This window comes from Mustela putorius, unplaced genomic scaffold, assembly GCF_011764305.1.
Source record: "Mustela putorius furo isolate JIRA1106 unplaced genomic scaffold, ASM1176430v1.1 tig00003869_pilon_pilon_pilon, whole genome shotgun sequence".
NCBI lineage: Eukaryota > Metazoa > Chordata > Mammalia > Carnivora > Mustelidae > Mustela > Mustela putorius.
In genome coordinates, this window is record NW_025422021.1 from 21,656,939 (window position 1) to 21,670,561 (window position 13,623).

General features: G+C 42.9%; 1 protein-coding gene across 11 annotated transcripts in view; it reads right to left on the bottom strand.

Moving 5' to 3' along the window:
* TANC1 (tetratricopeptide repeat, ankyrin repeat and coiled-coil containing 1) overlaps positions 1-13,380 on the bottom strand; it is a 230,335-nt gene extending 216,955 nt beyond the window's left edge. For 10 of the 11 annotated variants that reach the window (XM_013051963.2, XM_045066600.1, XM_013051959.2 and 7 more), the window contains exon 1: positions 12,032-12,691. In XM_013051963.2, coding sequence (XP_012907417.1) covers positions 12,032-12,144 — 113 coding nt within the window. In that variant the 5' untranslated portion in view covers positions 12,145-12,691. Of the gene's footprint in view, positions 1-12,031; positions 12,692-13,255 lie in introns of those variants that run through there. The other variant, XM_004743905.3, reaches the window with a different exon arrangement.
* Between the last annotated feature and the right edge of the window lie 243 nt (positions 13,381-13,623).

Sequence of the window (13,623 nt, forward strand, 5' to 3'; positions counted from 1 at the left end):
GATTTGTAAAATACTGTTTTTCATTTAAAACCAGACCATTTATTAGCAATACCCTCATGCCAATTAAAAAAATATCCTTTCTGGGGTACCTGGGTGGCTCAGTTGGTTGAGCGATTGCCTTCAGCTCAGGTCATGATCCCGGAGTCCTAGGATCAAGTCCCATATCAGGCTCCCAGCTCCATGGGGAGTCTGCTTCTCCCTCTGACCTCCCCTCTCATGCTCTCTCTCTCTCTCTGTCTCTGTCTCTCTCAAATAAAGAAATAAAATCTTAAAAAAGAAAAAAACCTTAAAAAAAAAAAAGCCAACTTATGTAAAAAAAAAAAAACAACCCTTTCTGGGGCACCTGGGTGGCTCAGTGGGTTTAAAGCCTCTGCCTTCAGCTCAGGTCTTGATCCCAGGGTCCTGGGATGGAGCCCCACACTGGGCTCTCCGCTCAACGGGGAGACTGCTTCCCTTCCTCTCTCTCTGCCTGCCTCTGCCTACGTGTGATCTGTCTGTAAAATAAATAAATAAAAATATTTTTTAAAAAAATACCCTTTCTTCTCTGGTTCCTTCTGCTTTGTAAATTACCACCTAAAAATGTCCCACTTGTTTGTTCAAAACATTTCATATAAACATCTAATTGTTTTAATATAAGCAACAAACTATACCAATTATCTTGAAATCAAGGTCTTATCCAGACTTCCATAACAAGTATCTTAAAATTAGCAATTTTTAAAACACTAAGAACAAAAATAAATAAATAAAAATAGAAACACTCTGGACAAAAACTTCCATATAACGAATGATCCAGAAAGTTGAGCTTAGAAATATAGTCAGGAGCAAAAGAAGAGAGAAGAGGGTGTGTTTCGACACCTACGAGCCAAGCACCGTCTAAGCATTGTTTTGTCTGTTTGTTTTTTAAGTTTTTTATTCCAGTTAACAGAGCATGCCATGTTAGTTTCAAGTGTACAATACAGTGACCCTGAACTCCCATTATGTCACTTGATGCTCATCACGAGTAGTGGTGAGCGTTTTATACAGGCTCTCACCTTCAGTCTTGGCATGAAGCCTATGAAACAGGATTACTACTCCCATCTTACAGATAAAAAGACAGAGGTCAAGGAAGCTGCCCAGAATTACACACAAAACCACAGTTCACTAGGCTTCAAAGATCAGGCTTGTTTCACTAAGTCCTATATATTTGTATTTTTTTTTTTTTAGATTTTTTATTTATTTATTTGACAGAGAGAAATCACAAGTAGATGGAGAGGCAGGCAAAGAGAGAGAGAGGGAAGCAGGCTCTGCTGAGCAGGGAGCCCGATGCGGGACTCAATCCCAGGACTCTGAGATCATGACCTGAGCCGAAGGCAGCGGCTTAACCCACTGAGCCACCCAGGCACCCTTTGTATTTTTTTTTAAAGGAGGAAAAAAAGAGAGCACTCTGTGTGTATTTTTAGTGTAGTACTTACTATAGTTCCAAAGTACTTACTATCCAAGGTACCTTATTATTCACAACAAACAAATTTTAATATATAGAACAGTATTCCTGCCTTCTAAGGGATTAAATCAAGAATGTGCTGGGAACTACCTATGATAGCTACCATTCATCATGCAAGGTTACTTTATATACACCATGCTATTCTTCATTGAGTCACACAAAATTTCTTTGAGTTTAATTCTTCCCAGACATACAAGTACTTGGAAGGATATCAAGGGGAAAAAAACCTTAAATATCAAATTAAGTTAGCAAAGTCAGTTATAATAGGAACTTTTATTTACGTGTCTGAGTTTCTAAACAATGTACATATAAAATTATGACCCTGAGGGTATGCTTAGATTAATAACTGTACTTTAAATTAGCATAAGCATTTATCAGAAAAATATTCTGTTAGAATTTATCCAGTAGAGGTAGAATTAATGCATATTACTAAATTAATGTGCTTAGAATAAATCTTTATAGAATCGTGTTTTACAATTACAACTCAGATACCCTGTCATTTTTTTTTAAGATTTTTATTTATTTGTCAGAGAGAGAGCGAGCACAAGCAGGGGGCAGGCAGAGGGAGAGGCAGGCTCCCCGTTAAGCAAGGAGCCCGGTGCAGGACCTGATCCCAGGACCCTGGGATCATGACCTGAGCGGAAGGCAGACACTTAACTGACTGAGCCACCCACTCACACATCTAGATACCCTGTCATTCTCAATAAAATTTAACCACCAAAAATGTTTAATTCTCAAGCCACTTTACCCAGTAGGCACATAGTTTATAATCTTAAAATATACTGAAAAATTATAACCATTCAACCAGGCCAACTACTCAGAATAACACCACGCTTCCAACCACAACTGGAATAAATTAAGCTTATAACCCCTTGTTATACTAATAAAATTAATTTCCAAGTGAACTCTAAGCCATTACATATATTTATATAGCATATATATATATATATATATATATATTGCTAAATTAAAATGCCTGTTCCCAAATCCTAGGGAAGAGAAAAGCATAGTCTAGAACCTATTCTTTCCCAAAATATTCAACCTGAATTTAAACCAGGCCTTGAGATCTAACCTCTAATTTTTAGAAAATACAGAGGACAAAGGACAAGATAAACAATACCACAAGGAAACAAATTCAGATATGGGACATCATACAAGATCTCTTCTAAAAGTCAGAAGGGAAAAGGAAGGAGTGGTGAGATAGCATCATTCAACATTTAAAAAGACAAAATCGACAAAACCCCACAGTGCTACTATGAAAACCTTGATCAAATCCCAGTTCCAAGAAAACAGAAATGGTGACAAATGCCATCTGGGGAACAATTAGATGACATTAAGAAATCACTTAATTTTATGAAAAGTGATAATGAGGTGGTAGGGTTTTTTTTAAGTTGTTAGCTAGAAATGCATACTAAAGTTTGTTAGGATGTCTAGGCTTTGCTTGAAAATATTTCTGCAAATTAGGGGCACCTGGCTGGCTCAGTCAGTGGAGCACTGAGACTCTCAATCTCAGGGTTGTAGGTTCAAGCCCCACACTGAGTGTAGAGATTACTTAAAATTTTGTCTTTAAATCTTGAAGAAAATAAAATAAAATAAAAATATTTCAGCAAATTACATCCAACATTGTTCTCAGGCAAAGATGCTTTGCAAAATAAAGTTTCTACAATTCAATGTATTTGGGAAATGCTTAAAACTTTGTTTCCCTCCAAGGAGATTCACAAGGATCATTAAAAAGAATGGTGCTCGGGGCACCTGGGTGGCTCAGTGGGTTAAAGCCTCTGCCTTCGGCTCAGGTCATGATCCCAGGGTCCTGGGATCGAGCCCCACGTCGGGCTCTCTGCTCAGTGGGGAGCCTGCTTCCTCCTCTCTCTCTCTGCCTGCCTCTCTGCCTACTTGTAATCTCTGCCTGTCAAATAAATAAATAAAATCTTAAAAAAAAAAAAGAATGGTGCTCAAAAGTCTTGCAGTTAAAAATAAAGAGATCTATTTTATTTTGGTTAATCCAGATCCTCCCACTTATTTGAACACAGAGCCTTTTATCACTGCATAACATCTACTAATTCCCTGAGAATCAGTTTCCATGGAACTCCCTTTGGGAACTGCTATTTTACCCAGCTAACTTACTCTGAAGTAAGGCTCTCTTAAGTCACATACGTGCTCCAAGAACCCTAAATAATAATAAAAAAAATAAATAATTGCATCTATTTGCAATTTAGGAACCTCTCACTTTTTTCTGTCTTTGCATCTATCAATAAGTATACATTGACTCTTTAACATGTTTTAATTTCTAAATCAAACTCTTTGTATAACACAAAATTGCCACTGCCAAATTTCCCTCAGTGGAGTTAAATTTTACTTATTCAAATCCATTTCCTTTGAAATCCACAACGGAATAGATTTCAAATTCATAAGTTGTCAAAGCACACCATGTTTTCACTTTCGAAACTTCCTTGATACAGTTCAAAGACTCCTCAAACCCTCACCAATGACTTCTCAGAATAAGTTACTGGCTTCACAGTAACAAAACACAAAAATAAACAAAACCTGAAATCAAAACTCTTTGACCATCTTTCAGGTAATTCTTAAGGGCTTCTAACATTTTACCTCAAAGTCCCCCAAACTGCCATTTTTAAGCACCAAAAGTGGTCCTATTCTTATAAAGGGTCTTTTGGGTACTTGAACAAATTACATCCCAAGACAGACTGACCTTATCAAAAATTCTATCTACTCTATGGCTAAAAGTGTAAAAGCAAGCTTTTGACTAATATCTGCAATTCATTTGAGTAAAATATATGTACTATTCCATTTAAAAGCATCAACACTTAAAAACTCTTGGGGAACACACTTAAAAGAAGACAAAAATGGCTAACAAAGAAATCTGAGTGCAAAGTCACTGCTATAACGGAACAATAAAATTTGATGTCTCCCTTGCATCAAAGAGGCAATTTACAACATTCAAAACCCTTTCATAGACATTCTGTCATTTGACCCTCAAAACCCTGGAGAGATGTCTGTTTTCCATCATGATAGCATATATCTAACATGGCTCAACTTGAAAGCCAACAACTTGTCAACCCTCAATTATCCTTACCATGGAGAGAATAACAGCACATGTAATTCGATTCAGCTGAACCATGTAAAGTCCATCACCTCCTCCAGCGGGGACACTCAGGCCAGACCCTCCCATGGGAGTCCCCCTGTGATTTTTCTTGGTGCCACTTGCAGGCAGCCCACTGTCCATGGGCACTTAGAGCTTCATACAACACATCTTCCAGGCTTTGGGGAGGAGACTCTCCTTTGAACTGACTGCCCCTGCCTAGCATTGGCCCGTGATGTTTCTGCAGCGCCAGCCCGCAGAGCTTCCCGGGTGCGCCCATGTCACTGTTCCCACATGAAAGGAAAACAATGTCTAACTGTGGACAACACATATGAGGCCAGACAAAAAACTCTGGTATAAAAATTCGCCGGGTTTGGATCCAGGATCTCCCATCTTAGCCATGTGCATTCTTTGCCCTCAGATCCCTTAGATGTATATGAGCACTCTACCGCCGAAGGCTGTTGAGGGCTGGAGGAGAGAGGAACCCTCCCTGCCAGCCAGTAACCAGCACAGAGCTGAATTTAACAACTGTGTGGGTTCTCTGCTTGCCTCTCTTTGCTCCCAAGAAAGGGAAACAAGCAATTTAAAAAACTGACTAAGGTAAGGCAGGACTCCAACCATCAAGACGCCTACAATCCATGGTGCTAGCTAGCTTCATTATTAGAGCATGCGATGCAACTCTTGATCTTGGGGTGGTGAGTTCAAGCCCCACACTGGGTATGGGGTCTACTTACAAACCCATAGGCAAAGCAAGCAGGCCAGCACCTTATAAAAGGCAAAAAGCAAAAAAAACACTGTAATTGTCCAAGTAATGCTCCCCAGGGGAATTAAATAGAAGGAACCAACCATGCAAATACAGAAGCAGAAGATGAGAAAATGTTAATAACAAAGCAGTATTTGAGCTTGAAGGACAATGGAAATAGGGTGGCAAGGGGCGCCTGGGGGGCTCTGTAGGTTAAACATCTACCTTCAGCTTAGGTCCTGATCTCCCGTCCTGGGATTGAGCCCCATGTTGGGATCCCTGCTCAGCGGCAAGTCTGCTTCTCGCTCTCCCACTGCACCCACACACCCCGGCTCATGTGCTATCTCTCTCTCAAATAAATAAATAAAATATTTTTTTAAAAAATTTTAAAAAAGAAAGAAAGAAAGAAAAGAAAATGTAGTGGGGGATGGGGAGGACAGCCTTCCCTGAGGCAAAACTGATACACAGTATGTGACAGTTACAGAATGGGCAGGACCTGAGTGACATTTGCAGAGACAGAAGACAATTGGGTCTGGAAAGGAAAGTAATGAACCATATCGTGGAGAATCTTGAAAGCTGTGAGTAAAAGGGAACAGCCATGGCTCTTATCGGTCCCTGCATCAGTTGTGCCTTCAGCTACAAATAACAATTCTAAAACTACAGACAAAAACACAGTCTCAAAACTTTTTGGCCATGTAGCCCTAAAAGTGAAAAAATTAAACATGTACCCCCAACATGTTGTAAATTGCATATAATTTATACATAATTAAAACTCTGGGGTTATGAATTACATGTGTATAATGTAGTATGTACATTATAAAATATCCATTAAAAACTTTTTAAAGGGTAAGAGTGATGCAAACAGTATTCTTAAGTTTATTTTTATTAATACAAATCCATACACAATTTTTCTGCCAATTTACCGAGTTCAGAGTCATTTCCTTGGCGCGCCTGGGTGGCTCAGTTAAGCTTCCAACTCTTGGTTTCGGCTCAGGTCATGATCTCAGGGTCCTAACATGGAATACCTCAACAGGCTCTGTGGGGGGTCTGGTAGAGAGTCTCTCCCTCCCCCTCCACTCTTCCCTGAGCCCCAGCTGGCACTTTCTCTCTCTAAAATAAATAAAATCTTTAAAAAATAATCATAAAAGGGGCACCCAGGTGGCTCAGTTGGTTAAGCATCTGTCTTTGGCTCAGGTCATGATCCCAGGGTCCTAGAATCAAGCCCCATGCTGGGATTCCTGCTCAGCTAGAGCCTGCTTCTCCCTCTTCTGGTGCCCCTGCTTGTGCTCTCTCTCTGTCAAATAAATAAAATCTTTTTAAAAAGTAAAATAAAAAATTTTTAAAAATTCATTAAAAAAGTCATTTTCTCATCTCCTAAAGACACTTTCTTCATCCTATAAACTTAAATCATTACCATTAAGCTTTCTTTGCAAGAATCTTTTTAAGCCATTTGCCCATTTTGTGGGAGTCATTTTACTCAAAAATAGGTAATATAATTCATAAACCATTTACATGGATAGAGTTCACCAAAAGCAAGAATAAAAATGAGAGTACCACTGGCAATTCCACTAGGTTGTAAAGTGCCCACTCATCTCTCATGTAACCTAAGTAACAGGAGATTTTCAGGTATACCAACCAGTGTCAGCCATCTATTAAACATTAGTAAAGCTTTTCTTTTTGGAAAAAGTTCTAATAGTTCCTTCCTTTCCAGACTGGATGGGCTAGCATATTCCATTTGGAGATAATGGCCTCAAACAATAATAAAGCTGTTCTGAGTCGCAGTGGTTTCAGGGTTAGTTCATTCAGCAGCTGGAAAAGGTCACTGTTTTCTTAGGCACATCCATCTTTGTTGTCCTCTATGATCCTTAGAGTGTCAACCTGTTCTATTTTGCTGACAACATTCAGTTCCCAATATGGTGCCACCTAATAGTTGTCATATAAATATTCATTAATCAGTCACTAGCAAGAGGTATGGTATTACTAAAGATGACTTGACTTTATCAAGATTCACTCCCTAGGGCAGAGGATACACCCAACGTGCCCTGAAGTGCATGGCCAATGGAAAATTCATCAAAAGCAAGATGACAATTCTAAGTAATGTGGAAATTACTATAGTGGTGGTCCCCATAAAGAATCATGTAACCATTAGAGTGTAAGTGAGCCTAAGCCCAGGCAGAAAAACCAGCCAGCTGAGCCCAGCTCCAATTTCCACTTCTGGATCAACTAAAGAGTAGCTGATTTAAACCACAAGAAGCAAAAGGGGCCAGGATGCGGAATGCTATGATTTGGGCAACAAACCATCCCTGGTATAACACTCTATGCACACAGGACAGTGGGGAAAGAAAAAACTACACTGTCTCATTTCCACTAATTTTTTTTTTTTATTCAAACATCTAGCTCAGAGTAAGCAAGCACTCAATAAACATTACTAATTGATGTCACTAACCCCAAGTAATTTAGAATAAAGCATGGCAAAAAGAGGGAAGTATAATGGGATACATGATAATAATGACCAATTCCCAACTTTTTTGCAGTAATTCAATATCCTGTTATACAAGCGCCTGTCTATGCAGCAATTCAAATCTGCAAAGAATGTGGAAAAGTCTCAAGACTGTAGGGTGTACATCACAGGAGCGTTAAAATCGTTCTTACCCTCTGGTACATTGGTATGTTGTTAAGACCAGCAATACCACTTTTGGTAACATATCCTGCATTAAACAACTAGCTCTTTTTGTTTAGCCTGCTCCCTCCCTCTTCTATTAATAATGAATCCCTTCTCTGTGGGACACTTTGTCTCCCCACAGCCCATCTTGTGGGTCTAATGGAGACTGCCAACCGTAACTGTCCTTTGGGTGGCATCAGGCCAATCCGGGTTCTCTCCAGGGTTTTCCCAAACCGGAACTAAGAGCAAAGAGTCCGTTTCTTGATGATGTGAGATTCTGAAGCTACCAGCAGCCGGTGCCCCTATGTGGGCCCTGTAATTTAATGATGAGTAAACCACATCTGAGCCAAAGGGCTCTGATAGCCTAAGAGATACTTTTCAACACAACTAAACATCCAAATAGACTGGTTAAATAAATTATGTTAACATATGTAATGGATTTACCAAACAGCCATTAAAACAGTGCCAAAGAATATACCAATATGACGGAGGGGGAGAAAGCACATTACATAAGCATACACTATGCTTTAAACTGCGCAAATTTTATGTACCCTTGTATGTCAAACCTTTCTCACATTTCTTCAAAAGCACATGTAATAAAAGATCCTGGTTTTGCATGAATATATATGCATGAGAAGAGCATAACCAAGTGTTCTTTAGAGACTGCCCCACCCCCCACCTGGACTCAAAGAGGTAATAAGCCACTATTCATGACAGGCAAGTAACCCTAGGTGTGCTGGGTGGGGCAGGGAAGGTGGTGAGTCATGGTGGCTGTGGGCTATATGACTGAACATATATATACTCGGTTCACATTTACCTACAATTGTGGCTGGAAGATTTTTACTAATAAATTCTTTCATGGTAGCAGCAAAAATCAGTGGGTAAAATCCAGGGACTATACCATCCCTCTGCACCAATTTCCTTGTCCTTGACATTTTTGCCTATGGGGCTCTTCTTTCCAGAATATTCTTCTTGATCACATGTACCGCAAGAGCCCTTAAACATCTACTTGAGAAGAGCAACCGCCATCAGTACCATAGCCACACCACACCAGAACCCCTTTCACTCTCCACAAGATAATGTTTCCTGACAGCCTTCTTTTTACCAAAAGTTTTCCTCTATCATTCAAAATCCAGTCTTCTGCTTTAAAAAAAAAAAAAAAAAAACAGGAGCTCTTCTGCTTTGCTGCACTACTTCCCTTCAGGTACACTGATAACAAAGTCTCCCTCAACTTCATTAGCAAATAGTGTTTCCTTATGCTCTCTACTCACACACCTGGAAATGGCAGCCTTTCCAGTCAGTCAATCAGTACTTCTTGGGTAACTACTCTTTTTTGAGGTTTAAACCCCACTGCTTCATATTCCGAAGAGGCAGTCTTCTGAGAATAAGTTTAAAAAGCTCAAGATGGACAGGCTGCTCAGACATAAAAGGGCCTGTAGCTTTGCACATAATTTTATTTTAGAACCTTTTAAAGAAAATCCATACCAGCTTTCAAATGAGTGTCAAGTTGCACTCTGCTCTTAAGCAGGCAAGCAGGACACAGGACAGACATTTAGAGTCCCTGTGAAAATGGGTCACCTGCTGCCTAATCCTTACTTCTTTACTGTTACACCAACAGCATTCTTCCCTAAGAACTTATGTAGCACAGAAAGTGCTGCAAAATTAGACTTATCCAGACATCAGTAGAAAGAACCCAAGAATGATGACACCAAAAAAGGGACATTTATCCAGGCTTTGTAATTCTGCTAAGAAATACCAAGATAAAAGGCAAATGATATGTTCATTTCTTATTTTTAAAAAAGACATACAGATTTGAGAAGTGATTTCCTTAAGAATGCTGTCTGGGTTACCAGTCTGGATTATAAATCACACTAGACCCTGAAGCCTACTTAATAAAAGAGAAGTTGAAAATAAACAAATGATTAGTTTGAGGTATGTGAATTTCTGAAACTCTCTTTGGGGAGAAAGTTTTATTACCATTATCACTGATCTGTTTTTAATCTCTGACATCAAAGCATAGATGTTAACCCTGGGGTCCTGAAACCAGAATAACCCATAAATGAAATATGAGAAATTGCCACATATTAACATTAGTCTGTTTGTCAAGTTTTAACCAATTCTCAGGTGATCCATAAATGGGGGTGGGGGGGGTGAAATCAGAGGATCTAGCTTCAAGTTTAACTCCACAATTTATAGATGATACCCAGTAAACTGATCTAACTGGCTCAGGCTCAGTTTACTAAACTGAGAATTAAGTGTGAAAATATGTAGGTAAAGCCCTTTGTAAACTCCAAAGCACTGTGCCAATACTACGTGCACTGGTTACAGAATGCCTGCATTTCTCTAACTCTCAGAGAAGTTGAGCACTGAAAAGATAATTCCATTTTAGAGATGACAATGATGAGGAAAAAGAAGGCCCAGAAAGGTGTTGGAGCCTTGCACAGAAAACATTTTTGTAAACTGGTTGGGAGGAGGTTATTTCCACCACTGAAATACACAGTTAAAAGACAGTCAAACAAAGTCATCCTGGAAACTAAAATCCCTCCCCAGCAATATGAGTGTGCACACACACACTCACTCACCCACACACACAGATCCTCTGCTTCATTTTGCCTTTGTGAACTTTTACTCCTGTAACAACTTAAACTAAACTTTTCATCAGAAAGATAAAAATAAAGCCACTTCTCTGACTGTGAGGCTCACAGCCTACTTTCAACCCAGCCTAGACAAAACCTTTACAATTGGGTTAGAAATGTCTAAAAGAAACATTGACATAACATTAACCTCCGGCTATGCCATACGGCAGGCATCATTATAATATGGATTATAGTTTTAGCAGCCCAGGGATACTGGTTTTAATGTTCCCTGGGAGATAAAGAATTAATCAGCAACTCTGAAGGGGATATTGCCTAAAAATGGACAGTTTAATCAAGACAATTTCATTATCTTCAAAATTGTGCCCTCAATCACCCAGTATCAAAAACCCAGTATGGCCCCAAATAAATCGTGTGTGGTGAAAGAGACAAAATGTTCTTTTTTTCTACAGGCTCTTATGGGAAGCAGAAAAGGGCTGACTATGAATCAGTTATGCCTTAGTTCCACTATGGACAAAAATTATGATAATTTGGACATTCTGGTGGTTAAACCAGGAAGGCAGAAAAACATTGCTTTCAAGTCCCAGCATTAAGTTTGTGGCATCTCAGCTGAAAGACAGGGTCATGAAAAAGTAACCTTACATTTATTTCTGGACTTTCCTGCCTCCTCTAAAATGGATGACACTATTTCCCATCCCTTATTGTCAAATCAGAACAGTCCGGAAGCCTGGACCAAGTTCACTTGGCAGGTAACAGGAGCAACGCTAGGAGGAAGTCCTGAAGGATGTCAGATACCGTATTTCCTTTATCCCTGCATACTTTTCATCTCAATACCACCAGGGCGTATTTACCACAAGTTCTGACTGACATCTACCAAACATTCTGGCTGACAAACTGCAGAAACTGGCATACTCTCAGGAAGGTCCTTGGTGAGATTTCTAAGTAGATTAGCTGAGTGAAACATTCAGACTGTACTATAATGACCATCTCTCAGTCGCTCGTAAATTCTCTCATTCCCAGCAATCAAGAAACAGCTGTTAAAATCCAGGAACGTTCCTAAGGAGTAGCCGATCTAAAATACCTCCAAGCTGGCCGGAGGAGCTTCACAACCGCTGCTTCTCCTTCCCCTCTCCCATCCCTGGAGTGCCAGGAATAAAGATGACCCAGGAAGGGGGAGGGGAAAAGTAGGGTAACGGATCTGGGGAGAGTAGATTTCCCTCATTTCCTCTATAGAGGAATACCATGTCTCTGTACCAACTAACCGGATTTCTCCTTTCCTCTCCCATCCCCACCCCCTCCAAACACATTATTAACCTCTGCAGTCTGGTGGTCTGGCATTTCCAGAGTTGGTGACCTCAGCAGTCCTAAACCCTTTCTCAGAGATTCTAAGCCAGGAACTTCTCTTCCGTGCCAGAGTTCGAGGCCCATCCCACGGTTAGATTCGGCTTGCCTTTACCTTGTAACGCGCCCAGACGGCGCTGCTCCTAGGGTCAAGTTCAAGATGAAGGTGCCCTCCCACCTTCCCCTGGTCGACTCCCGCAGGGCCAGCGTTACCGATAGGAGTCTCATCACCAGAGAAAGGCACAATGGTCTGGGGCTGCCAAAACTCGGCTGGAGGGGAAGACTGTGGCCGAGGCCAACGTCCTCCGAACCCCTGGCCGCGACGCGGTGTTTCTACCTGGGCACCCCTGCATTTCCTCCCGGAGCCTTACACAATAAGTCAAGTAAGTTTTGAGACTACCGATCCCGAGACCTTTCTGTCTCCAAATACGCCACACAATGCTTAGGGCTTCCTTCCTCGCCAGCCCTTCCGGAAAGGTGTCGCGCCAAAGCGGGAGCCCTCCAAGCCCCCAGCGCTGAGCGCCCGCACCCCAAAGTCTTCCAGTAAGACGTGAGCCTTGACATAAATTCCTCCAAAAGCGACCACTCTACACTACCCACGAACAAGGAAATTCACAATCTTGATACAATCATCGTCTTTCCCAGCTCCCCTTCAATGTCTAATCCTACACCCCCCCCCAAACACATAAAAGAACGTGGATATGCTAATAGCTGTGTTTTGGAAGGGAAGCAATAGACTTTCAGCCCAGACTGGGGAAATACCACAACCCCCACTCCGCCCTCCGGCTTAAGTTCAACCCGCAACTTCACGACCCGAGCTCCCATACACTCCGGGGGCGCCCCGGACCCCGCGGTGCCAGGAGCGCTTCTCTCCGCTTCCCCGGCCCCAGGTACCAGGCGCAGCCCGAGCCTTTGCCAAGCCCGCGAGCTACACAGGAGGAGGGAAAGGGGGCGAGGAGGCGGGCCGGGCGGGGGTGGTCCCGAAACTCCAGCGTGCTAACGCGCGTCCCCGGTGCCCCCGCACCCCAGTTCTGCCCAGGGCGATTCGGTCCGGCGCGGACCGGACCGCGAAAGGAAGGCGCCGACTCTCCAGAGCCGGCAGGACCAAGGCCCGGGCGCCCAACATGTCCAAGCCTATCCCGGGAAAGCTCCCGGGTGTGCCCAGCGAGGGGGGGCTGGCGGGGGAGGCAAGCTCCAGAAACTTTCCCACATGCCTTTCCACTCTCCCCATCTCCCTCTCCTCCTCTGCGGGACCCTCTCCTTCCCTCTGCGCCGCTGCAGCTGACCCTGCCCGGGACACATGGGAGGCCGGCGGCGGCGCCAGGGCGGCGGGAGTTACCTGCCGGGAAAGTTTCCAACTCCGCGGTGCGGTTCTCCACCCCAGGGCCGGGCCTCGGGGCGCGGCCAGCTCGACGGTCCGCCGCTGCCTCTCCTCCGGCTCCCGAAGCGGCCACTGCTCCGGCAGCTGCCACAGCGAAGGCTGCGCTCCGGCCCGTCCCCCACCCTCGCACGGCCCACACCCGGGCCTCATTGGCAGCGCGAATCCCCGCCCTTGCGCGTGTTCCCGAAGGCACCTTCCTCTCGCGCGCCCGCCCGGGCCGCGCCTCCCGCGCCCCTCCCCGCCGCGGGCTGCGGCGTCTCCCGGGACCCGGTGGGACGCAGCGCGCGAACTTTCCGCCCCGCGCGGGCGCAGCGCCTTCCCGCCTC